Below are 23,866 nucleotides of genomic sequence, written 5' to 3' on the forward strand. Positions count from 1 at the left end.
TCCTGTCTCCCCCAATGTGGCGAAGGAGAAATAGGGATTTTTGTGTACTCACCGTAAAATCCTTTTCTCCGAGCCACTCATTGGGGGACACAGCACCTACCATGTTAGCCTTACGGCTCGTTACTTACTTACGGCTTGACTTCCTCTGACATGTTATACTCTAATGTTATGTTATATATTGTTATTAATCTCCTACTGCTTTTGCACTGAACTGGGTCTCTGGAAGCCAGCATGAGGGTGTATACTGCAGGGGAGGAGCTAACTCTTTTTGTCTCAACTTAGTGTCAGACTCCTAGTGACAGCAGCATAACACTCATGATCCTGTGTCCCCAATGAGTGGCTCGGAGAAAAGAATTTTACGGTGAGTACTCAAAAATCCCTATATTTTTATTTTGTTTGGCCCAAGTTATTAATAAAAAGTCAACATTTATTTTAACCAGAATTTTAGTGCAACCGTAAAAGTAAATTTGAGACAATCTGACAACAGTAAATCTGCTCCAATGAATACTAAATAAGGGTGAATTCCAGAATATGGGAATAGTTTGCCTTTTTTTGGGGGGGGGGGGCTGAACATTTAAATCATTCCCACAGAATCGAAAATCCACATGAGCCATGATCACGAGGGCGACATAGGTGTTGCAGACGAAGAACCTCTCAGCACAGCTTTCATGTAGGACTACATTGTAGACTTTCAGTGATTCTTGGGTAGGAAACCACAGGAGAGCAGTAAGGATGTAAATATATAAATTAACTCCTTGTGGTTTTAATTTCAGTTCTATTATTATATGGATGCTGCGGTTTCCAGAGTTGATGCGGCATTATCCACGGCTGTGGCGGCCACGGTGATGTGGTGGTGGACAAGGTCCCAGTCCACTTTTAGCCCCGTAGAAACTGCATTGGCGTAAGCATCTGCAATGCCTGGGAAGGTGACCACGCTGGAACTCCGGGACGCCCAGATCACATGACTGTGGGGATGAAGGAGACAGATGTAAGCAACACAATTATTACAAACACTCTACAGCAGGAATAAAGCCTATTTCCTCACAGAGGATCCAAAGGGGACACGCTTCTTGATAGATATCAAAATTAGCCGTATTTGCTCCCCTTTGTCTTTATTGCACTTCTCCATCTTTTCGCTGGTCATACGAACAATGTTAAAAAAGTCCTCCCATCAAAGTTTTTATCCTCTTAATATATTGCAATCATCATATTATATAGCACTGTGTACTTACAATTGCTCCCATTGTCTTTCTACCCAGTTAATTGTTCTCTTTTTCATTAGGTCTATGACATCACGTGATTAAAAACAGACTAGCTGAATCCTTCTAAGCTCGGTAGAAATAGGAGGCCAATTTTCTCTGCATGAGTCATCACTTCAAAAGTCCCTGGCAGGGGGGGGAGGAAGCAACTGAGTCAGGAGTAGAAAAGGGGAATGATAAATGCAGGGACAAGAGATTTCCTGTTTCTGTACAGAGCAGGAAAAAAAGAATTACTGGGTTGAAAGGCAAAGTGAGCAATTGTAAGTACACAGTGCTGTAATATGATGACTGCAATATACTAAGAAGATAAAAACTCTGATGGGAGGAGTGCTTCTTTAACCCCTTCACAACCCGTGATGTATAGGTACATTATAGGTCGTGTCCCCGCACTCCATGGTGGCTCTGGTGCTCAGCCTGCTGACATTTGCCCCCCAAAGGTTGTGGTGGCTAGCACTAGACTGAAGTGGAGGTGACGGTGCTAGTGAAAGGAACTAAAAGTTCCGAAGTTACTGAATATAAAGATCACTGCACACGTTCAAGAGGAAGATATGCTTCAAGTGGAAATTTATTTATAGTGGATTCAAGACAAAGCGACTGGTAAGTTTTGACGTTTCGGCCAATACATAGCCTTGTATGTTTAACGGCAAAAAACCATTTCAATGTCATAGGTGATATACATGATAATGTGTGCAAACTGTAAAGCGCTGCGGAATATGTTAGCGCTATATAAAAATAAAGATTATTATTAGATTATTATAGGTACCTCACAGCGCCGGTCAAAGCGTAGACACGGGAGTGTCAGCACCGGCTAACCCCAGGAGTCCCAGCGCCAGCTCCTAGCCCAGACACGGATGTGTCATTAGTTACGCTCACTACCTCACAACGCCGGTCACAGCCTGGACACTGGAGTATCTACACCGGTTGGCCCTAGGAGCACCAGCTCCAGCTCAGATACGGAAGTGTCAGCTTTATACCACCATACCATTCATGGACTCATTGCTGCACACATGCTGATTACACGGGTACCTTACCTTATGGAGCATTAATTAAACATGCCTTCTTACTTTTGGACTCCATAACCTATGACATTGAAATGGTTTTTTGCCGTTAAACATACCCACAGGCTCCTGGCACATGACCTCGATATTTACCTATTTTGTCCAGAGAGGCATTGCTCAGCCCGGAACATACAGCAACTTACGAAACCACCAGGGACATAACCTTCGTCAATACTTCACCTATATTATCCTGAACTAAGACAGACTCTGCACATTGGCGACGTTGTGACCAAGGCTATGTATTGGCCGAAACGTCAAAACTTACCAGTCGCTTTGTCTTGAATCCACTATAAATAAATTTCCACTTGAAGCATATCTTCCTCTTGAACGTGTGCAGTGACATTTGCCCCCCAACAGCCACGAGTGGAATCGCGATCCACCCACATTGGTTAACATGTTAAATGCCGCTGTCAATCTCTGACAGCAGCACTTAACATGCTCACGCTGGAAACGCGTCACAAACCTCACCCATCAGCGCCCGTGCCACATGACCGCGGGTCGCAGATAGGTTGGTATGACAATCCCTGTGGTTGTCTGCTGGATTGCTATGAGCATTTTAACTACGCATAGCAAGGCTTTAGCCCTGCTACGTGTAGACAGGCAATCGGATGATCGCAGCTTCTAGTCTCACACAGAGACTATTGAAGCCAGTGGAAAAAAAAAAGTTTTTAAAAATATAAATGTTCAAGTCACCGCCCATTCGCGCCATTCAAAATAAAACAATTAAAAAAAAACACACATTTGGTGAGAGCCTGATCCCCCTCACCGCCTGGTGATACCTGGCTGGCTGGACGCTGGGCCGCGGCGCCTGGGCAAGAGAGGGCGCCTACACCTCCGAGGTTACCGCCGGAGGCGACAAGGAGTCGAGGAGGACGCTGCAACCACAGGAGGAATTCGCAGCGAGAGCCCTTACCGCCGCGCTGGTCCTGCGGTCGCATGGAACGGAGTCCCCTCCTGCGCTGCGGCCGACACGGAGAGACGGCGGGCGCCCGCTCCGGAGCCTTGTGGAGGAGGGCGCTGCATCCAGGCATGCGGAGCAGCTGACGCCAGGAGACCGCTGAGGGAGGCAGGGGACCTGGAGGTGAGCTGCTCTACTGCAGAGCCTGACGCGGCTTGCCGGCGCTCGGCCACTGCACCAAGACACAGACCTGCAGCGACCGCTCCGGACCTCTAAAGCAGGAACACCGCTTCTGACCCCGCAGCGAAGTGTAATCCCAGCCGGGGACACTGCTCCTTACCGCCGGCGCTAAAGACTAGACTCAGATAGCCCCGGCGCTCTTCCTACACAGGAAGGGGCAAGGTAAGCCCGGCAACGGGAACCCCTCTCAGGCACCAACGCTGCCCACACAGTCGCTGTATTAGCGCTATTCCCTGTTGAGGGGGGGCTGGATCGGGTTGTGACCACATAGGTGGGATAAGAGACCCCCGAAGCACCCACTATTGTGCTCACTGCCCTGACTGTTTTCCCGCCACTGGGAGGTGGTCGCCATCTTGGGGACAGTTCCCCTCATGAGGAAGCACCCACGTGACTTATTACACATCTGAAGCCTCCGGTGCATCTACATGTTGGTGTGTTCTTCCCCTTCTTTTTGCTGAAGAAGTGGTACAGTTTGCCTGTCATCGTGCCACATCAGACTATTATTGTGTCTTTATCATATTAAAACTGGAAATAAAATTTACCAGCATATCACCTAATAGAACCAGGTCATACAAACTTAGATCTCTGGCGACATCTAGTGCTGGGTCCGATATTAACAGCAAAAAGTCCTTCCCCTCCTTGCCAGAGGCACTATACATGCTCATCTCAACACTTAAAATATAAACCCACGCACCTCGGAGGGGGCTTGCTGATGGGGGGCCGCGGCTAATGTGGTGATCGCTGCACCCCCATGTTCCCCTAAATATTTATTTGGGCTATCAATAGTAGCAGCAGACATTTATGGGCAAAAATAAAAGGAACTCTGGAAACCCCACAAGCTTACATAAGGAACCTCTCTCGGAGGATATGAAACGGTTTCTAAACCAGCCGCTCCAAACAAGGAACACGAGATCAACAATGTCGCAAGCCTCGCATAAAAACAACTCTTCTCCAAAAGAGTCACAGGCTCCATATGTTTCTCCAATAAAATCAGCAGATAGCAGTAAAGGAGACAAAGACTCGCCTGAAGACATGAATATAGCTGAGCTAAGCAAATATATTAAAGCTCTCCCAACAAAAACAGATCTAGAAGGCTTTGCATGTAGGCTTGAGAACTCGTACAAAAAAGAGATACATAATCTACAGATGGAGTTTACATCACGCATAGAGGACGTAGAAAAGACGCAGGAAGATATCTCACAGGAACTCCAAGCGCACAGAGAAATCTTAATGGATCATACTATAAAACTAGAGGAAATGTCTTATGGTCTCGAGGACCTGGAAAACCGCAATAGGCGTAATAATATTCGCATACGAGGCCTACCAGAATCCGTCAGTCCTCAGGACTTAGATCGCACAGTTCAGAGAATATTTCTGGACATTCTGGGAGATTGCGAGGATAGTACCATCGAATTTGACAGGATCCATAGATCTCTTGGTCCCAAACCCACCTCTGATTTACGCCCTAGAGATGTCATTTGTAGGGTGCACTACTTCAGAACCAAGGAGGCCATCATGACGGCCTCTAGGAAAAAGGGATCTCTCCAGTTTGAAGGCAAACCAATTCTACTCTTGTCAGACTTATCCAGGCGTACCTTATTTTTGCGCAAAGCCTTGAAACCCCTGTTAGTGGTCTGTAAGACTCATGCTGGTGTGGTAGATGGAGGCAGGTATATCTCGCCCAGGTGTTTGTCCTATGTGAATTAGGCCACTCAGTATCTTCAGGGTGCTAATGGGTTAATGATTGCAGGAATAAAAGATGACCAGCTGGGTGTTTCCAGTGTCTGCCTGGGGCACACAGATTGCCTGCCTGTGTGAGACAAACGTGAGTGAAGAGCTCTGCTCAAGATCTGTATGATGTTAGCTGGGTGGGAGAAGCCCCCCCAGTTGTTGAGATAGCAACGTATTTGTTTAGTTAGTGCCGGACAGGCTAGGGTTTATTTTTATGTTTTGTTTTTTGTGTTGCTTTCACGTTAATAAATCTGACCTGAGGTCAGCCTGCTCAGAAACCTGCTGTACGCCTCAGATTCAATGCACAAACCACGTGTCCTTTGACCCCAGCAAAGGCGATCCCAGAGTGTTTTGTCACATTGTGGTGGAGAACGCGGGCATACCGTGGCACAGGCGACAGCATGGAAGACGTGGTGAAAGCCTTAGTACAGTCCACTGCCGTACAGCAGCAGGCCACTGCCGCACAGCACGAAGCTAATCGCTTGATGGCCGCACAGCTGAAGGAGTTACTGGACATGACGGTTGCAGACCGCCAACTTCTCCAACAGGTGGCGCAGCGCCTGGTGAGCATGCCTGACGCTGACCCGGAAGCAGAGTCCAGAAGGATCCATGTGAGTCGATACTGGCAAAAGCTGACTGCAGAAGATGACGTCGAGGCATATCTGACAACTTTTGAGCGGACGGCATTGAGAGAGAAGTGGCCGTAGGCACGATGGGCCGATTTGATTGCCCCGTTTCTCTCCGGCGAGGCCCAAAAAGCTTACCATGATTTGGACCCGGAGGTCGCTCAGGACTTTGAGAAGCTGAAAGCTGAGATCCTGGCCCGGCTGGGTGTGACGACGGCTGTCCGTGCACAGAGGGTACATCAGTGGACATACCAGCAAGATAAACCAGCGCGGTCTCAGATGTTCGACCTGATCTACTTGACAAAGAAATGGCTGCAACCCGAAGTACTGACAATACCCGAAATAATCCAGCGGGTTGTCCTGGACAAGTACCTGAGAGTACTACCCCCAGCGCTGAAAAGGTGGGTAAGCCAAGGAAATCCCACGACAGCGGATCAACTTGTGGAGTTGGTCGAGCGTTATTCCGTGGCAGAAGGACTTCCCGACGACACCGCCAAACCCCGGACTGTGCCTCCTCCTCGTGGAACCGGTAAGACTGTTCCAGGGTCCACGGGTGAAGGAAAATCGCTTAAAACTGTGGGGGAGGAGTCCGGGACTGCTCGCACTCCGAGACCAAGAGTATTGGACGGTGGTCTCAGTAGGGGACCTGTTAGGTGTTTCCGCTGCCATGAGAAGGGTCATGTTTCTGCGAACTGTCCTGTTACCGCTGAACCCATGCAGTGCGACGTTATAGACTCTAGAAAACGCATGTCTTTGGTTACACAGCTAGTGAGTGTGAATGCGGGTCAAAATGATACAGTGAAACACCTGTGTGAATTATCTGTTGATGGGAAAAATGTTGTGGCATTACTAGACTCTGGAAGTGTGGTGACTCTGGTGAAAGCTAGTCTGGTGGCACTTCCGTCTGGTCCGTCTGACAAGTTTTCTGTGACGTGTGTGCATGGTGACACCCGCTCGTACTTAACAGCGGTCATATGGATTTCTACTCCCTATGGGTCAGTGCAGCACAAAGTGGGACTCGTTCCCGCATTGTTACATGATGTAATCCTGGGCAGGGATTTTCCCTATTTCTGGCAGTTGTGGGAGAATCAGTTACTCCTTCACGGTAGCTGTACCCGTGAATCTTCTCCCATGCCATCTGGAGGTCCCGAGTCCCTAGAGGAGACCCCACAGGAAGATGTTGCTGGGGAGGTTAGTGAATCTAACCTTCAGTACCCCTTCTCCGTCATGGCGGGGGAAACAGAGGAAACTGAGGAACCTCAGCGAGAGGCGGAGGCAGACAGCCATCCGGCACCCTGCCTGCCAGATTTGGGAGTCCAGGTGGATGACTTTCACAGCGAGCAAATGAAAGATCCTACCCTGACTCCGGATAGGAAAAATGTAAAAATGATAGATGGGGTACCCGTAGAACCTGACACTAGGCTAGCGTACCCGTATATGGTTCTTGAAAATGATTTGCTCTACCAGGTAGAAAAAAAAGGGGAAGACACAGTGCAACGGTTAGTGGTACCCAAACCTTATCGGCGGAAGGTACTGGATTTGGCCCACGGACATATAATGGGGGGACATCTGGGGGTACAGAAAACCACAGAAAGGATATTGCATTGTTTTGTGTGGCCTGGAATACATTGTGATGTGCGTAACTATTGTGAGTCCTGTCCAGAGTGCCAAATCGCGGCCCCTAAATCTCAGTTCCGTAGCCCTTTGGTACCCCTTCCTATCATCGGGGTCCCTTTTGAGAGAATTGGGATGGATTTGGTTGGGCCCCTTCCCCGATCCGCACGTGGGCACCAACATATCCTCGTCATCGTGGACTATGCCACTCGTTACCCGGAAGCCGTCCCTTTGCGTAACACAGCTACCAAGACGATCGCCAAGGAATTGGTACAAGTGTTTAGTCGGGTGGGAATTCCAAAACAGATACTCACCGACCAGGGGACTCCCTTTATGTCGAGGGTAATGAAGGAGCTCTGCAGGCTCTTACAAATAGACCCGTTGCGTACGTCTGTCTATCACCCTCAAACAGATGGCCTGGTTGAGCGCTTCAACAAAACCTTAAAACAGATGCTCCGGAAGGCGATAGACAAAGATGGGAAGAACTGGGATTACTTGTTACCCTATTTGCTGTTTGCCATTAGGGAAGTTCCCCAGTCTTCCACAGGATTTTCGCCTTTCGAACTGTTGTACGCCCGTCGTCCCCGGGGACTGCTGGACGTCGCAAAAGAAACCTGGGAAGGTCAAGTCACTCCCTTTAAAACGGTGATCGACCATGTAACACAAATGCAGGATCGTATTGCCGCTGTCATGCCCATTGTTAGGGACCATATGTTACAGGCCCAGGGAGCCCAGAGGCAAAGTTATGATAGAGGCGCTAAGGTCCGTACATTTGCACCCGGCGATAGGGTGTTGGTCCTAATCCCTACGGTGGATAGTAAATTCCTGGCGAAATGGCAGGGCCCATTTGAGGTCCGAGAAAGAGTTGGTGAAGTGAACTATAAAGTGTACCAGCCGGGTAAGAGAAAACCGGAACAGATTTATCATGTGAATCTGATAAAATCCTGGAAAGACCGCTCTGCCCTAACGGCGGATCTGCCCCGTCCGGTTTGTTCACCTACTGTACCAGAGGTGCAGGTTGCTGAGACTCTCTCAGAACGACAAAAATCTGAGGTTAAGCAATTTTTGTTACAGAACCGACAGTTTTTCTCCGAAAAACCTGGCCGGACGAAGTTGGTGAAACATGAGATTGTCACAGAGCCTGGCGTCACTGTTCATGTGAAACCCTACCGGATTCCGGAAGCCCGCCGTGAAGCCGTCTCCCGGGAAGTGATGGCAATGTTGGACTTAGGAGTCATTGAGGAGTCACACAGCGCCTGGTCCAGTCCAATTGTGTTGATACCTAAACCGGATGGCTCCATCCGGTTTTGTAATGACTTTAGGAAACTGAATGCAGTTTCTAAATTTGATGCGTACCCTATGCCCCAGGTCGATGAGTTGATCGACCGGCTTGGTAAAGCCCGATACATTACGACCCTGGATTTAACAAAGGGGTACTGGCAGATTCCTCTGGCCGAGGCGGCCAGAGAGAAGACGGCATTTGCTACACCGGAAGGTCTGTTCCAGTATGTCTATATGCCGTTTGGACTTCACGGAGCTCCCGCAACGTTCCAGAGATTGATGGATCGAGTCTTGAGGCCTCACAGACAGTACGCTTCTGCCTACCTGGATGACATCGTAATTTACAGCATGGACTGGGAAACTCATCTCCAGAAGGTACAAGCCGTGATTGATGACCTGCGAGATGCAGGTTTAACGGCAAACCCCAAGAAATGCCACATCGGGCTTGAAGAAGCCCGATACTTGGGCTACGTGATTGGCCGAGGAGTGGTTAAACCCCAGATCGACAAAATACAGGCAATTCAGGGCTGGCCACAACCAGTGAACAAGAAACAAGTGCAGGCTTTCCTGGGGATTGCCGGCTATTATCGCCGGTTCATACCCAATTTTGCAGCCATGGCTACTCCCTTGACGGATCTTACCAAGGGGAAGGGTTCCATCATGGTAAAATGGACCTCAGCTGCTGAAGAGGCCTTCCACAGCCTGAAACGGGCTTTGTGCTCTCAGCCCGTACTAGTGACTCCTGATTTCAGCAGCGAGTTTGTGGTACAAACTGATGCCTCTGATACTGGTGTCGGAGCTGTACTTTCCCAGGTGAGGGACGGAGTCGAACACCCGGTCCTCTATCTCAGTCGGAAACTGAATGTACATGAGCAGAGGTATGCCGTGGTTGAAAAAGAGTGCCTAGCCATTAAATGGGCTCTCGACTCCCTCAAGTATTACCTGGCTGGTAGGAAGTTTAGGCTGGTCACAGACCATGCCCCTCTCAAGTGGATGCACCTCCACAAGGACCGTAATAGTCGGGTAACCAGGTGGTTCCTTGCCCTGCAGGCTTACTCTTTTACGGTGGAGCACCGACCTGGGGTGCAGATGGGGAACGCCGATGCCCTATCCCGAGTGCACTGTTTCAAAAGTGTTCTTGCTCGACCGGAGTGGTCTGAGCAAGGGGGGGGGATATGTAAGACTCATGCTGGTGTGGTAGATGGAGGCAGGTATATCTCGCCCAGGTGTTTGTCCTATGTGAATTAGGCCACTCAGTATCTTCAGGGTGCTAATGGGTTAATGATTGCAGGAATAAAAGATGACCAGCTGGGTGTTTCCAGTGTCTGCCTGGGGCACACAGATTGCCTGCCTGTGTGAGACAAACGTGAGTGAAGAGCTCTGCTCAAGATCTGTATGATGTTAGCTGGGTGGGAGAAGCCCCCCCAGTTGTTGAGATAGCAACGTATTTGTTTAGTTAGTGCCGGACAGGCTAGGGTTTATTTTTATGTTTTGTTTTTTGTGTTGCTTTCACGTTAATAAATCTGACCTGAGGTCAGCCTGCTCAGAAACCTGCTGTACGCCTCAGATTCAATGCACAAACCACGTGTCCTTTGACCCCAGCAAAGGCGATCCCAGAGTGTTTTGTCACAGGTCCTTAAGGAGCGAGACATCCCCTATAGATGGGGGTTCCCATTTCAACTAACGGCATTCAAAGGTGGCAAAAGCGCATACTTCTGCCGAATTGGGGACCTGGCCAACTTCCTAGGAACATTTGAACTGCCGTTAATAGATCTTCCAGAATGGCCTTCAATCCCAACACTTCCGGATGCTCCTCCAAGGTGGCTCAAGGTTCCTCAATCCAAGAAAAGGCTCTCCAATGAGGTCCCTTCTGATCCTCCATGAAGTCCTTTTTTCCTTTTTGTTTTCTCTATTTTTCTTTTTCTTGTTTTAACTAGTTCCTGTTTATCATTGCAATACGTCTAGAAGCCCTGCTGCGGCTAAAAAAGTCCTATGTTAGTGTATTGTTACGGGCCGGTTCTCCTGGTTGGACGGACGGACTTACTGTCGGCCTGCCATGGGGATTTGGTTTAAGTTCTGAATTTCTGAGCACATAGTGTCACGAATGTTATTACTGTTATAGTTCCCTGTCAACATGCGAGACACCTCGACTCTATTAGGGTTACTGTTAATACCATTACTACTCTGGTTTGTTTGGATACTATGTGTTGGTAGACCCTTGTTCACAGGACACATCAGGTTCGCGGGGAGGTGGGGGGGTCGGTGCTCTCGTCGGCTTCCTTTTTCCACTTGAGGTGCACGGGTTGGGGGTGAGAGGGGAATTTTCTTTTCTTTTCCCCTTCTAATTGCCCCAGCCATACTGGTGCAAATCCACACTCGGTGCGTCAATCTTAACGCACCTTTTTCTATGTTCTTCATGTATTTTTACCTTTTCTTCACCCTGTCTTTCTTCCCTATTGTTTTCCCCCTACCACACTTGGCTGTCCTATGTCCCAGCGGGCGGGATGCGCGATACCGCAAGAGGCTATCAAAACTTTAGATTATGGATAAAATAAAATTCTGCTCCTTTAACGTAAAGGGGCTAATATTCCAGAGAAAAGGAGGCGGGTCTTGTTTGATAGTCATAAACATCGAGTCTCAGTGCTTCTGCTCCAGGAAACCCACTTCAAAACTGGAGTAGTACCACACTGCGTCACCAAAAATTACCCCAAATGGTATCACAGTCCTAACCCGTATTCCAAATCAAAAGGTGTCTCAATAGCTTTCCACAAATCCTTCATGCCTGAAATCCTAGACTCTTTAATCGACAAAAATGGCAGATATATCTTCCTACGCATCTCATGGGCCACATATCAACTTGTAATAGCTAATGTTTATTTTCCAAACCAAGGGCAACAGACTTTTGGAGCTGACTGCAAAAGGCGTCTTGAGGAGTTTGCTGGTTCCTCTCCTGTGATACTTGGAGGCGACTTTAACATCCCAATGAACCCTGCAGTGGATGTCTCTTCGGGTAAGTCCTCCTATTCCTCATCTTCTATTAACAAAATCAGAACCCAATTACGCAGCTTGAGATTGGTAGATGTCTGGAGGGTCCTGAACCCTACAGTCAGGGACTATAGCTTTTTCTCGAAAATCCACAACACATATAGTAGAATAGACTACTTTTTTGTCTCACACAAATTACTTGACTTACAGATAGAGGCAGACGTGGGGTCGATACTGTGGTCGGACCATGCACCTATTTACTTATCACTTTCATTTCATACCGCCTTGAGATCGGGATTTTCCTGGCGTTTGAATGAAAATCTGCTCCTGGACCCAATGTGTAAGTCCGAGATTGAACAGACAATCGCGGGTTTCGTGGCCAACCATGAGGGGGACACCACGTCTCCCACTGTGAGATGGGAGGCTTTGAAATGCGTGGTAAGGGGTGTTCTCATTTCCCATGGTGCTCGGCTGAAAAAAGAGAGAGCGGCAGAGATAATTAATCTAACAGATCAAATCCATCAATTAGAAAATCAACATAAACGAGATCTTGAAGCCAGTACATTTGCCCGGCTTACTTCAGTCAGGCAGAAATTATTGACTATCATAGATCAAAAATCCAAGTGCCTTAGGGAGAGACTTAAAAGCCGCTTTTACCAACTCGGCAATAAAAGTGGTAAACTTTTAGCCAGAGCTCTCAACAAACGCAACCCTAATACCTACATCCCCTTTATCAAAAACAAAGAAGGGAAAAAAGTGTTCAACACTAGAGACATCCTTTCCAACTTTAGTAGATATTACGAATCTCTGTACAATATAGCAGGACACTATAAAGATGCACCCCCACAATCTCTCCATAACAAAATTAAATCATACCTACAGGAACACAAATTGCCCATATTGCCTGAGGAGGACTTAACTGATCTCGAAAAGGAATTTTCTACGGAAGAGGTCTCCGAAACCATTAGCGCCCTAAAACAAGGGAAAAGTCCGGGCCCTGATGGGTTCTCAGCAGGCTTCTACAAATCATTTAACGTGTCGCTCTGCCCATTGTTCTTGGAGGCCTGTAATTTTGTCTCTCTTGGGGGTTCCTTCCCTACTCAGTCACTCGCCGCCCACATCACGGTGCTTCCCAAACCTGGTAAAGACCTTTCTACGTGTAACAATTATCGGCCGATTTCCTTGATAAACGTAGATATCAAAATTTACGCTAAAATGTTAGCAAATAGATTATGCCCCCTTTTGCCTAAACTAATAAATCAGGACCAGGTGGGATTTGTCCCAGGACGAGAGGCAAGGGACAACACAATCAGAACTATCTCTCTGCTTGACAGGGCGGGTAGGGAGGGGGACCCCCTATGTATCATGTCAATTGACGCTGAAAAAGCTTTTGACCGGGTTCATTGGAAATTTATTTTTCAAACCCTAGAGGAAATTGGCCTAAAGGAAAATATGATGCGCAGGATTTCTGCTCTATATACCTCTCCTAGTGCCCAGGTCAAGGTCAACGGCGCACTTTCAAATGTGTTCCCGGTCAGAAATGGTACAAGGCAGGGGTGCCCACTCTCTCCCCTCTTATATATACTAACAATGGAACATCTGGCAGTGGCATTAAGAAACAACCCCTCAATTAAAGGGATAAAATTGCGTTCCGAAGAACACAAGTTAGCACTCTTTGCAGACGATATTCTGCTTTACATCACGTCTCCATCTACAAGCTTACCAAATATTACCTCGGAACTACACAAATTCGGCCTCCTAAGTAACTTTAAAATGAACGCCCACAAATCCGAAATCTTAAACATTTCATTACAACTCCCCTTGATCGAACAACTAAAGACGACCTTCCCATTTAGATGGCGTTTTGACTTCCTCACCTACTTAGGCGTTAAAATTACCAGCCAGACATCCAAATTGTTCGAGACCAATTTTACAACAGCCCTACAAAAGGTCAACTTAGATTTGGAAAAATGGCACAGGCTTCAGTTATCTTGGTTAGGTAGGATAAACGCAATTAAAATGGACCTCCTACCACGCCTCTTATACTTCTTCCAAACCATACCTCTATACCTGCCAGCATCCTTTTTCTCCCGCCTTAAACAAATGATCACCCGATTTATATGGTCTCACAATCGGGCACGCATTTCCTACGCGTCATTAAGCAGATCAAAGCTGACGGGTGGTCTGGGCCTCCCAGACCTCGCGATCTATAGTTACGCATCAATTGGAACATGCATACTGGACCTCTACCATAACAAAAATAGTAAGAAATGGGTAAAGCTAGAGAATGATTTGAATGGTTGTGACTAGTGTTGAGCGATACCGTCCGATACTTGAAAGTATCGGTATCGGATAGTATCGGCCGATACCCGAAAAATATCGGATATCGCCGATACCGATATCCGATACCAATACAAGTCAATGGGACATCAAGTTTGGGAAGGTATTCTCATGGTTCCCAGGGTCTGAAGGAGAGGAAACTCTCCTTCAGGCCCTGGGATCCATAGGGATGTGTAAAATAAAGAATTAAAATAAAAAATATTGATGTATTTACCTCTCTGGCGGCCCCTGAACTCAGCGCGGGTAGCCGCCCATGTGACCGCCACGCGACCAATCACAAGCCGCGACGTCACCGCAAGCTATTAGCGCGCTCATTTTTGAAAAATGAGCGCGTTAATGACTTTCAAAGACGTAGCGGCTTGTGATTGGTCGCGTGGCCGCGACCAATCACAAGCCGCTACGTCTTTGAAAGCCATTAACGCGCTCATTTTTAAAAATGAGCGCGTTAATAGCTTGCGGTGACGTCCGGCTTGTGATTGGTCGCGGCCGCGACCAATCACAAGCCGCTACGTCTTTGAAAGCCATTAACGCGCTCATTTTTAAAAATGAGCGCGTTAATAGCTTGCGGTGACGTCCGGCTTGTGATTGGTCGCGGCCGCGACCAATCACAAGCCGCTACGTCTTTGAAAGCCATTAACGCGCTCATTTTTAAAAATGCGCGCGTTAATAGCTTGCGGTGACGTCCGGCTTGTGATTGGTCGCGGCCGCGACCAATCACAAGCCGCTACGTCTTTGAAAGCCATTAACGCGCTCATTTTTAAAAATGAGCGCGTTAATAGCTTGCGGTGACGTCGCGGCTTGTGATTGGTCGCGTGGCGGTCACATGGGCGGCCCGCGACCAATCAGAAGCCGGGACGTGATTCTCAGGTCCTAAAAGCGCTGATTTTGAACAACGAAGCCTGCCGGTTACCCGCGCTGAGTCCAGGGGCCGCCGGAGAGGTAAATATATCAATATTTTTTATTTTAATTCTTTATTTTACACATCTCTATGTATCCGATACCGATACCCGATACCACAAAAGTATCGGATCTCGGTATCGGAATTCCGATACCGCAAGTATCGGCTGATACCCGATACTTGCGGTATCGGAATGCTCAACACTAGTTGTGACTCTCAGGTTGTTCTCTAGTCCGGGGGTAGGAGGATGGGGTCTGGTGCCGATTTGCCCTTCCTTACACGAAATATATTGCTCCTCATTAAAAATAGAAACTCAGATCTTATGATCTCAACTCTCCCGGGCCCTTTGATCCCAATCTATGATAACCCTGCCTTCCCTGCGGGGATAAATAGAGAGATGTACTTAAACAAGAGAAAAGACTCCAAGCCCATTCTACATGATTATTTAAAAGAGACCGGGATGAAATCCCTTCAGGAACTATTTCCGGAGGAGGAAGCACCCTCTGCCGATTGGTTTTTCTACGAACAACTTAAAAGCTTTATTTACGCGATCTCTAAACAAACCAATATTGGCAGACCGCTAACTCCTTTTGAGACGCTCTGCACATTAACGAACCCTCCGGATCATACTGTCTCACTGTTATACAAAATATTCCAGGGGGGAAGGGCTCCACTGCAGGGATCACCAGCATTCTTTTTGAAATGGGAAGGCGATCTGGGAAGGCAATTACTGCCTGAGGATAGGGAGAAAATTCTTCTCTTCACGTTTAGATCGTCACTATGTGCGGTGTCGCAGGAGAGGAGCTACAAGATCTTGACAAGATGGTACAGATGTCCCTCTATGGTACATGCGGTGTTCCCCACGACCCCTGACACTTGTTGGAGATGCTTAAAGGAGATAGGCTCTTATATCCACATTTGGTGGGACTGCCCCCCCATAAAAGCCTTATGGTTGGCCGTCTTTGAGCTCCATAACAAGATGTCTATCACACAGATCCAACCCTCTTCAAGCCTAGCATTATTATCCTTATGTGATTTGTCGATTTCTCGATACAAGAAGGGCATCCTTAGACACTTTCTTACCGCGGTTAGGAATTTGATCCCACGCTTTTGGAAACAAGAAAAATTTCCCTCACGTGCGGAGTTCGTGGCAGAACTCAATGACATCTATAGAATGGAGCAATTAATAAATCAATCCCCAGGCAATGTAGATAAAACCTATACCACATGGGCCCCATGGATAGCTTTCAGGGAAACCCCTGACCTGGATCTATGGATTTCTGGAGCCTGATGCAATGCATGGTTCGCTCTCGTTTGTTACTAGATTGCTTCTCGGTCCGCGCCCTGACCGCTGGGATGGGACGATAGCCACACTTCTCCCCAACATACCCCTTTTCTCTACCCAATCCTCTCCTTTTCTTTCTACCCCCCTTTCTCTTCTTTATCTTAATCTTTTTGTTTGTCTTTCTCCCCTCCTTTAGTTTGAATAAACATTGTGATTATTGAAGAATCATATTGAGATTTATATTGGTTATTAATCACTCCAATTATTCTTTATGGTTAATATTTTATAATACCAATCAGTAGTATTATTCATCAGAATGTTAAAATGCAAGATGCATGGTGTTGCTGTAATGCATTTCTTGATTAACGTGTAATTCTACCTGGTATTCTGTTGATCTACGTGATTGTACCGTTCACTTTTATTCTTCGCTTCACTTAATAAACATGATTTATACAAAAAAACACACATTTGGTATTGCCATATTCAGGAATGCCCGATCGATCAAAATATAAAAATAATCCGATCAGTAAATAAATTGGCGTACCAACAAATTAAAATAAAAAAGCCAGAATTACATTGGAATAAAATGCAATAACAGCAACTAAAAACTTGGGGTGCAAAAAATGAGCCCTCACCCAGCCTCAGAAAATAGAGACGCTACAGGTCTCAAAAAATGGTGTGGGGTTTTTTTGTTTTTGTTTTAGTAAACGTTGGCATTTCTTTCATCACTTAAATAAAACAGAACCTACACGTGTCCGGTATTTGTGAACTCGTAATGACCTGGATAATCATAATGGCAGGTCAGTTTTAGCATTTAGTGAGCATACTAAAAAAATGTTTAAAAATCAATTGTGGAATTGCACTTTTCATGCAATTTCACCGCACTTTAAAATTTTTTTTCCCGTTTTCCAGTACACGACATGGTTAAACCAATGGTGTCGTTCAAAAGTGCAACTTGTCCCGCAAAAAAACAAGCCCTCACATGGCCATATTGACCAAAAAAAAAAAAAAAAAAGTTATGGCTCTGGGAAGGAGGGGAGCAAAAAATTGAAACGCAAAAAAAAACGGAAAACCCCAAGGTTGTGAAGGAGTTAAACATCACCTGTGCAACCCAATGTGACCATTACAGGGTGCGCCATCAGTGGGTACAGTAAAAAAAAACAACTTTTTGTGAGAGTTAAAAACTACATAGGTGATTTTATTTAGTAGCTTCATCACCCTGGTAAAATGCTGGGTGGAGTGCACAGGATTTTGCAATGTTTTTACTTGTTTTTTTCCCCCCCCTTCATTTCAATGAGTGAAAATTGACAAATTTGAAAAAAAAAAATCTAATTGGTCAAATCTGCAAGGGGAAAAAAGCAGCATGTGCATGACATATCAGAAATCTCATTCTTTTTGGTGGTACCGTAAAAAGCTGAATTTTTTTCCTTGGAAAAACACAAGGTGTGAACAAGCACAAATGTATTTCTTCATTAGTTTTAATATCCATTTCTAGGTTTAGTGTTTCTTTAGTTTAGCATAGATTAATAATATCTAGTACCTGTAATAAACTTTATCTGGGAAGGCAAAATGATTGATGAAGGCTCGTTCCAGCAGCATTAGTTGGTCATTGATCATGCGAACTCTTAGTGGCCTAGAAGGAGAGAAGAAAACATGGCGGAAGAGCGGTCATTCCTGACCTTCATACATAAAACAATTCTGGAGCAGCTTTGCTTAGATCTCGGCATCGCTCCAGTCCTCCGAATATAAAACTGTGTGATCCATGCATTTTATACTGATAGGGATTCATTATTTAAAATCTGTGAAAATGAACCGTAACCTGGATGTGAGGATACATTGTACATGTAACTTACGTCTCTTCCGTGTTTTTCAGCTCTGAAATTGTCTTGTCGAGCGCTTCCGAAAATTTCTTGTATCTTTCAACTGCGTTCTTTAATGGTACTGAAACACAGATGGACTGCGTTATTATTGTCTCCGAATTTGTGCCCCCGGCCTTGCCTGCATGACTGGTCTGCCTATTCCTGCACCCGTACACCCATATATCTGGATCACAAGGCAGAATTACTTTTAGGCCAAGCAAAATGGCCGACGAGCCCAGGAGAAGTAATGGTGGCCATAGCACTTCTCCATGATTATAAGAATCTGTTAACTTTTCCAAATTGGACAGAAAAGGGATCAAACCTGCAGTCACCTAATGTAAGCGCAGACTTGTGGCGTCCTCATAGCGCACAGTGTGCACACTGTCAGGATTTGTTGGAAGCTGGCAGGTACATTGACTGCAAATATGCAATTTGCATACGTGCGGTTACATGCCAACGAGACATGACACGGCTAGTCTGAATGTGACCGGAAGTATGCAAATCACATCTTTGTGGGCCACATACGGTACGGTCACATACCAACTAGACGTGACACGTCTAGTCTGAATGTGGCTGGACGTACGCAAATCGCATCTTTGTGGGTCACATGCTGTTCGGTCACATGCCAACTAGACATGATACATCTAGTCTGAATGTGACTGGAAGTATGCAAATCGCATATTTGTGGTCACATTACTGCCCGCTCACGGCATCAGTGAAGTCTGACAGCGTGCACAGTGCGTGCTGTGAGGATTCACAAGTCTGCAGTAACAGAGTGAATGCAGATTTCAGACCCAACCCCTGACAACCCCTTTAAGGCCCATTACCCAATTGGATTCCGTTGGCTAAAAGCTGGGCGGAAAACTGAGTTTCAGCAGTGTTGTAGTAGTTTTCCAGCGTTTCTGCATAATCCACTGGTCCGAGTGGAAGGATGAGGCTGTCTGCAAGTCGTAGGAGCACATTACCCGCTGTGCGGGCCACAGTCTGATGGCTGGTAAATCCTACAATCAAATATAGAAGATAGGAGTCTGACTTTAAGCACAAAGATACGGTGGAGATAATGATCTACATAGTGCAAGGATGGAAAGGAAAAAAACAGATTCCCATCTATCTGATTAGAATTTCATCCAGAAGAGAACACATCGATTTCATTTTTTTTTTATAAATCCTTTTATTCATCAGTTCTCCTCCTCTTTGTTTATAAAACAACTTTTCCATAATTAAATATCGCATTTCTCTGTTACATTACTTTGGAATAATGCCCCTGTGTCTAGGTCCTAGACTCTAGGATATTGCTGTTATATACATTATGGCGCCCCTACTGTTCTTTTGGTTAGATCTGACAAGGGCGACCTTATTTGCCCAGTTCTGCCATTTACACATACTCCGTAGCCAACTCCTAGATTCTCAAAGATTGTGTAAGCCAGTTAATAAGTATCAGAAGCTGCTTCTCTCCAACACATTGGGCTGATGTTCTAAAAGGGACTCAAAAGAACAGCAGGTGGTGCCGGAAGGCCCAGTTCACACTGCATTCCGAATAGAACAGCAGGTGGCACCAGAAGGCCCAGTTCACACTGCATTCCGAATAGAACAGCAGGTGGCACCAGAAGGCCCAGTTCACACTGCATTCCGAATAGAACAGCAGGTGGCACCAGAAGGCCCAGTTCACACTGCATTCCGAATAGAACAGCAGGTGGCGCCAGAAGGCCCAGTTCACACTGCATTCCGAATAGAACAGCAGGTGGCGCCAGAAGGCCCAGTTCACACTGCATTCCAAATAGAACAGCACATGGCACCAGAAGGCCCAGTTCACACTGCATTCCGAATAGAACAGCAGGTGGCGCCAGAAGGCCCAGTTCACACTGCATTCCGAATAGAACAGCAGGTGGCACCAGAAGGCCCAGTTCACACTGCATTCCGAATAGAACAGCACATGGCACCAGAAGGCCCAGTTCACACTGCATTCCAAATAGAACAGCAGGTGGCGCCAGAAGGCCCAGTTCACACTGCATTCCGAATAGAACAGCAGGTGGCGCCAGAAGGCCCAGTTCACACTGCATTCCGAATAGAACAGCAGGTGGCGCCAGAAGGCCCAGTTCACACTGCATTCCGAATAGAACAGCAGGTGGCACCAGAAGGCCCAGTTCACACTGCATTCCGAATAGAACAGCAGGTGGCGCCAGAAGGCCCAGTTCACACTGCATTCCGAATAGAACAGCAGGTGGCGCCAGAAGGCCCAGTTCACACTGCATTCTGAGTTCCATATCTTTGTTTCATTCTAGGAACAGAAACATGAGATCAATGTGGCAAACCGATCCCTTACACAAAAAATGCAAACTGAAGCAGAAAATTCCTATTCGCTGTAAACTCCAGCACGGTACGCTTTTTATTTGGTTTAAGAAATTGACACCAGCCTGAGCCTATTAGGTTGTGTTCACATGTTGCTTTTTTGCTGCATTTTTTTTTTCTGCAGGCAAAAGAAGCCGCTAAAACAAAGCAGCAGGTTTTGCTGCTTTTTTCATGAGTATTTGCTGCAATTTTTTTTAAATCCGGATTATATGGTATGTGTCGTTTGTCTACAGTGCATGCTTAATAAAGTTAGTTTTATTAATCATAACCACATGGTTGCATTTTTTTCTGCAGTGTTTTTGTACTTTCTTGTTGCTTTCTATGGTGAAAAAAACTCTGAAAGCATTGGCGTACTGCAGTTTTCCAATTCGGGGTTAGGTGTGCATGAAATTTCTGAAATCTCATAGCTTTTGCTGCTACTTTTAAAATCACCTTTTTAATTTGCGGGGAAAAAAAAAAATCCTGCTGCAAAAACGCAACATGTGAATATAGCCTTATACTGTGTGACCGCAATAGCTACTCGCAAGCTTTTCCCTTTTTAAATACATCAAATTAATAACTTATTACATTTGGATCTGTCACTACGTTTTACAATGTTAAAAAAAATAGATTATTACATAAATCTCTTAAACCTGATCAGGCTGGCGTACTTACTTTGAAAAACCATGCCAGAATTTTTGTATGTGGCTCAATGGACTCATAAAATGCTAACTTTAACACCAAGAACTAAAAGAATAAAAAAAAATATATATACAGCCTTTTTTACATGGATTTTCATAATAAATTCACCAGCCCCATCAAGTCAATAAAGATTTGATAATGTATGCGGCTTATCTTCTGAAATCTGGTGAGACTGATCTAACAGAATAGAACTATGGGACTTTTATTCTAATTCCAGTGTAGAAAAATATGTAACGTCTAGCAGACATGAGTTGTAGTCACATTGGTTTGGAATCAATTTATCAGCATGCCCATGTGAACGAGTTCTTATATCGTAGCGATCGCGCTCTGTGGCATGGAGACGATAGGTTACCTGGATCAATATGTTTATCTGTATAGTCAAATGTGTCAAACGCAGTGTGATACGCAGGATAGATACGGGCGGACGTCTTGCTCTGTTGAGTGACGAAAAGAGATATAGCTACATCACATAAGAAGATTGAAAAATCGCAGACAGCACATGGGTAGCACAGTCTGCAGTCAGTATAATGTCTGTGATTTAAAGGGGTTGTCCGGTCTTAAGCTGCTGACTGACTGCAGACTTGAAAGTCCTCACATCGCACTTTGCACTGTGAGGCTTCGCCGGGAGCGGGCGGTCATGTAATCGTAAGTATTCGATACGCATACTTCCAGCCACATTCCGACTAGACTTGTCTGGTCGCGCTCAATACACTTGCATTGAGGGAGGTCGCGTACGACTAGTCGGCATGTGACTGTATGTATACAAATCACAAACTTGCCGCTCTCGATACCAGAGAATCCTGACAGTGCGCAAAGAGTGACTGCAGACTTGTAGCTTAAGAACCGGCAACCCTTTTAACACTGTAGTGGGCAGGAGAAGCAAATTTGCATTTTTTTTTGCCATAACTTTTGTTTATTTAACCAGCTTGATAGATCTTTTTCATTGGTTAATCTCAGTTACCGTGTCATAGGTGTATGCGAGGTCCATGCTTGTGATGCCCAAATAATGAAGGAATGGAGCATAGTCACTGCCGGCACCAAGTGTGCCCAACCTGTGTGGGAAAAATGGAGGTATTTTATGAAAAATTGAAACATATAGCAGTGGAATATTATTATCGCACCGATATTTCTATGTAGTGCAGTCATGATAAATCAATTATTAAACGGATTTTGACAATCCTGATGGATTCCATTAAGTCCTTCAGGGTGTCCAATATTTTTTATTGAAATTCAGTATAGTGTATTCTACTATAGCCGAGAAGCTAGTTTTATTTTTTTACTGGATAGAATATTACAGCAAGCTACAGTCTTTTGATCATGAAATAGCCACAAACCTACATTACAGCCTAGTTCCTAATTATTGATTATAACGCTCAGAAAATTACAAATGATTCCTTTATAATGAGAGCGTCCATCACTCCGTATATTATAAAAAAAAAAAAATAGTTTGCTTTACTAAGGTAGAAATGCAATACAGATGATGATAAAATAGACACAAAACGGGTAAAAAGGAATGTGCACACGCTGATATGAGAGATTCACCAGGGGTGTTGCCCCCCTGAGGAAGCACTGTACTGTGGTCCAGGTAAGATATACCGTACTAGCTATTGTACCCGTTCTACACCCGGGTGGCTAGCATTTTTATTGGTACATTTATACAGTGCCAAGGGTCTCCTGATCCAAACTATCAGCATCATAGGCATATATGGACTGTTAGATTGCTTCAGGAGAAACGTGGCCGGTCCGTGCATTGTGGTCTGTACACAGAGTGTGAAATACTATACACTTGTATAAAAGCACCCAACATGGGAGACCTCACCAGATAAGTAACTTGGCGAGCTTAAAAGTAACCCTACGGGAGATAAATAAGAAAGGCACCTGATTTCAGAATGCTGCTTACCCACACCAACACGTGTTTCGCCACTGCTTCCTCTGGTGGTGACACCCCTGGTGAATCTTGCTCATAGCAATGTGTGTACATTCTATTTTATTATTGTTTGTACTGCATTTATACATTAAGAAAACGTGTGTGTGTGTGTGTGTGTGTGTGTGTATGTATATATTATATTTTATGGAGTGGTGCATCCTTTTAGGCTGGTTTCACACTTGCGTTTTGATCTGCAGCGTTTTAAACGCAAACGCATTTAAACGCATTTGGTGCAAAAACGCGTTTAAAGGCGGTTAAACGCTGCGTTTTTTAGGCGCATGCGTTTTTGCATGTTTTAACGCAAACGCGGTGTTTTGACGCGTTTACAAGCGTTTTTTCCTGCGTTTGCGTTCTTGAAACACATGATGAGAAGTGTGTGGCAGCTGCCAATCATCAAAATCAACTAGAAAACCCACTATAAACAGAAATACCTAGGGTTATGATCCCTAGTAACCTTAGGGATCCTAACCCTAACCCTAAAACACAAACTCTAAGCCTAACCCTAAAACACAAAATCTAACCCTAACCCAAACACTAACCCTAACCCTAGGGATCCTATCCCTAACCGTTAGGGTTTGTGTTAGGGTTTGTGTGTTTTCTTTTGTTTTTCTATAAAAATGCATGCAAACGCATGTGCTTAAAAACGCATGCGTTTACATAGACATCAATACGTTTTTTTGCCGCGAAAATACGCATGCGTTTTTTTTTTGGCGGCAAAAAAAAGCCGTAAAAATTACTACATGTTGCATTTCTGCAACACAACGCATGCAGAGAAAAACGCATGCGTTGCAAAAACGCGTCAAAGCGCATGCAAAAAACGAATTCGTTTTTAATG

The 23,866-nt window shown here is 45.6% G+C and overlaps 1 protein-coding gene across 1 annotated transcript in view; it reads right to left on the reverse strand.

The window, feature by feature from the left end:
* Window positions 1-426: 426 nt before the first annotated feature.
* NAALADL1 (N-acetylated alpha-linked acidic dipeptidase like 1) overlaps window positions 427-23,866 on the reverse strand; it is a 70,261-nt gene continuing 46,821 nt past the window's right edge. Inside the window, exons 14-19 of the mRNA XM_069739095.1 lie at window positions 22,066-22,156; window positions 21,457-21,538; window positions 18,902-19,075; window positions 18,069-18,156; window positions 17,756-17,848; window positions 427-965 (exon numbers count right to left, since the gene is read on the reverse strand). Coding sequence (XP_069595196.1) covers window positions 782-965; window positions 17,756-17,848; window positions 18,069-18,156; window positions 18,902-19,075; window positions 21,457-21,538; window positions 22,066-22,156 — 712 coding nt within the window. The 3' untranslated portion in view covers window positions 427-781. The remainder of the gene's footprint in view (window positions 966-17,755; window positions 17,849-18,068; window positions 18,157-18,901; window positions 19,076-21,456; window positions 21,539-22,065; window positions 22,157-23,866) is intronic.

Source organism: Ranitomeya imitator, chromosome 9 (assembly GCF_032444005.1).
Source record: "Ranitomeya imitator isolate aRanImi1 chromosome 9, aRanImi1.pri, whole genome shotgun sequence".
NCBI classification, from domain to species: Eukaryota; Metazoa; Chordata; class Amphibia; order Anura; family Dendrobatidae; genus Ranitomeya; species Ranitomeya imitator.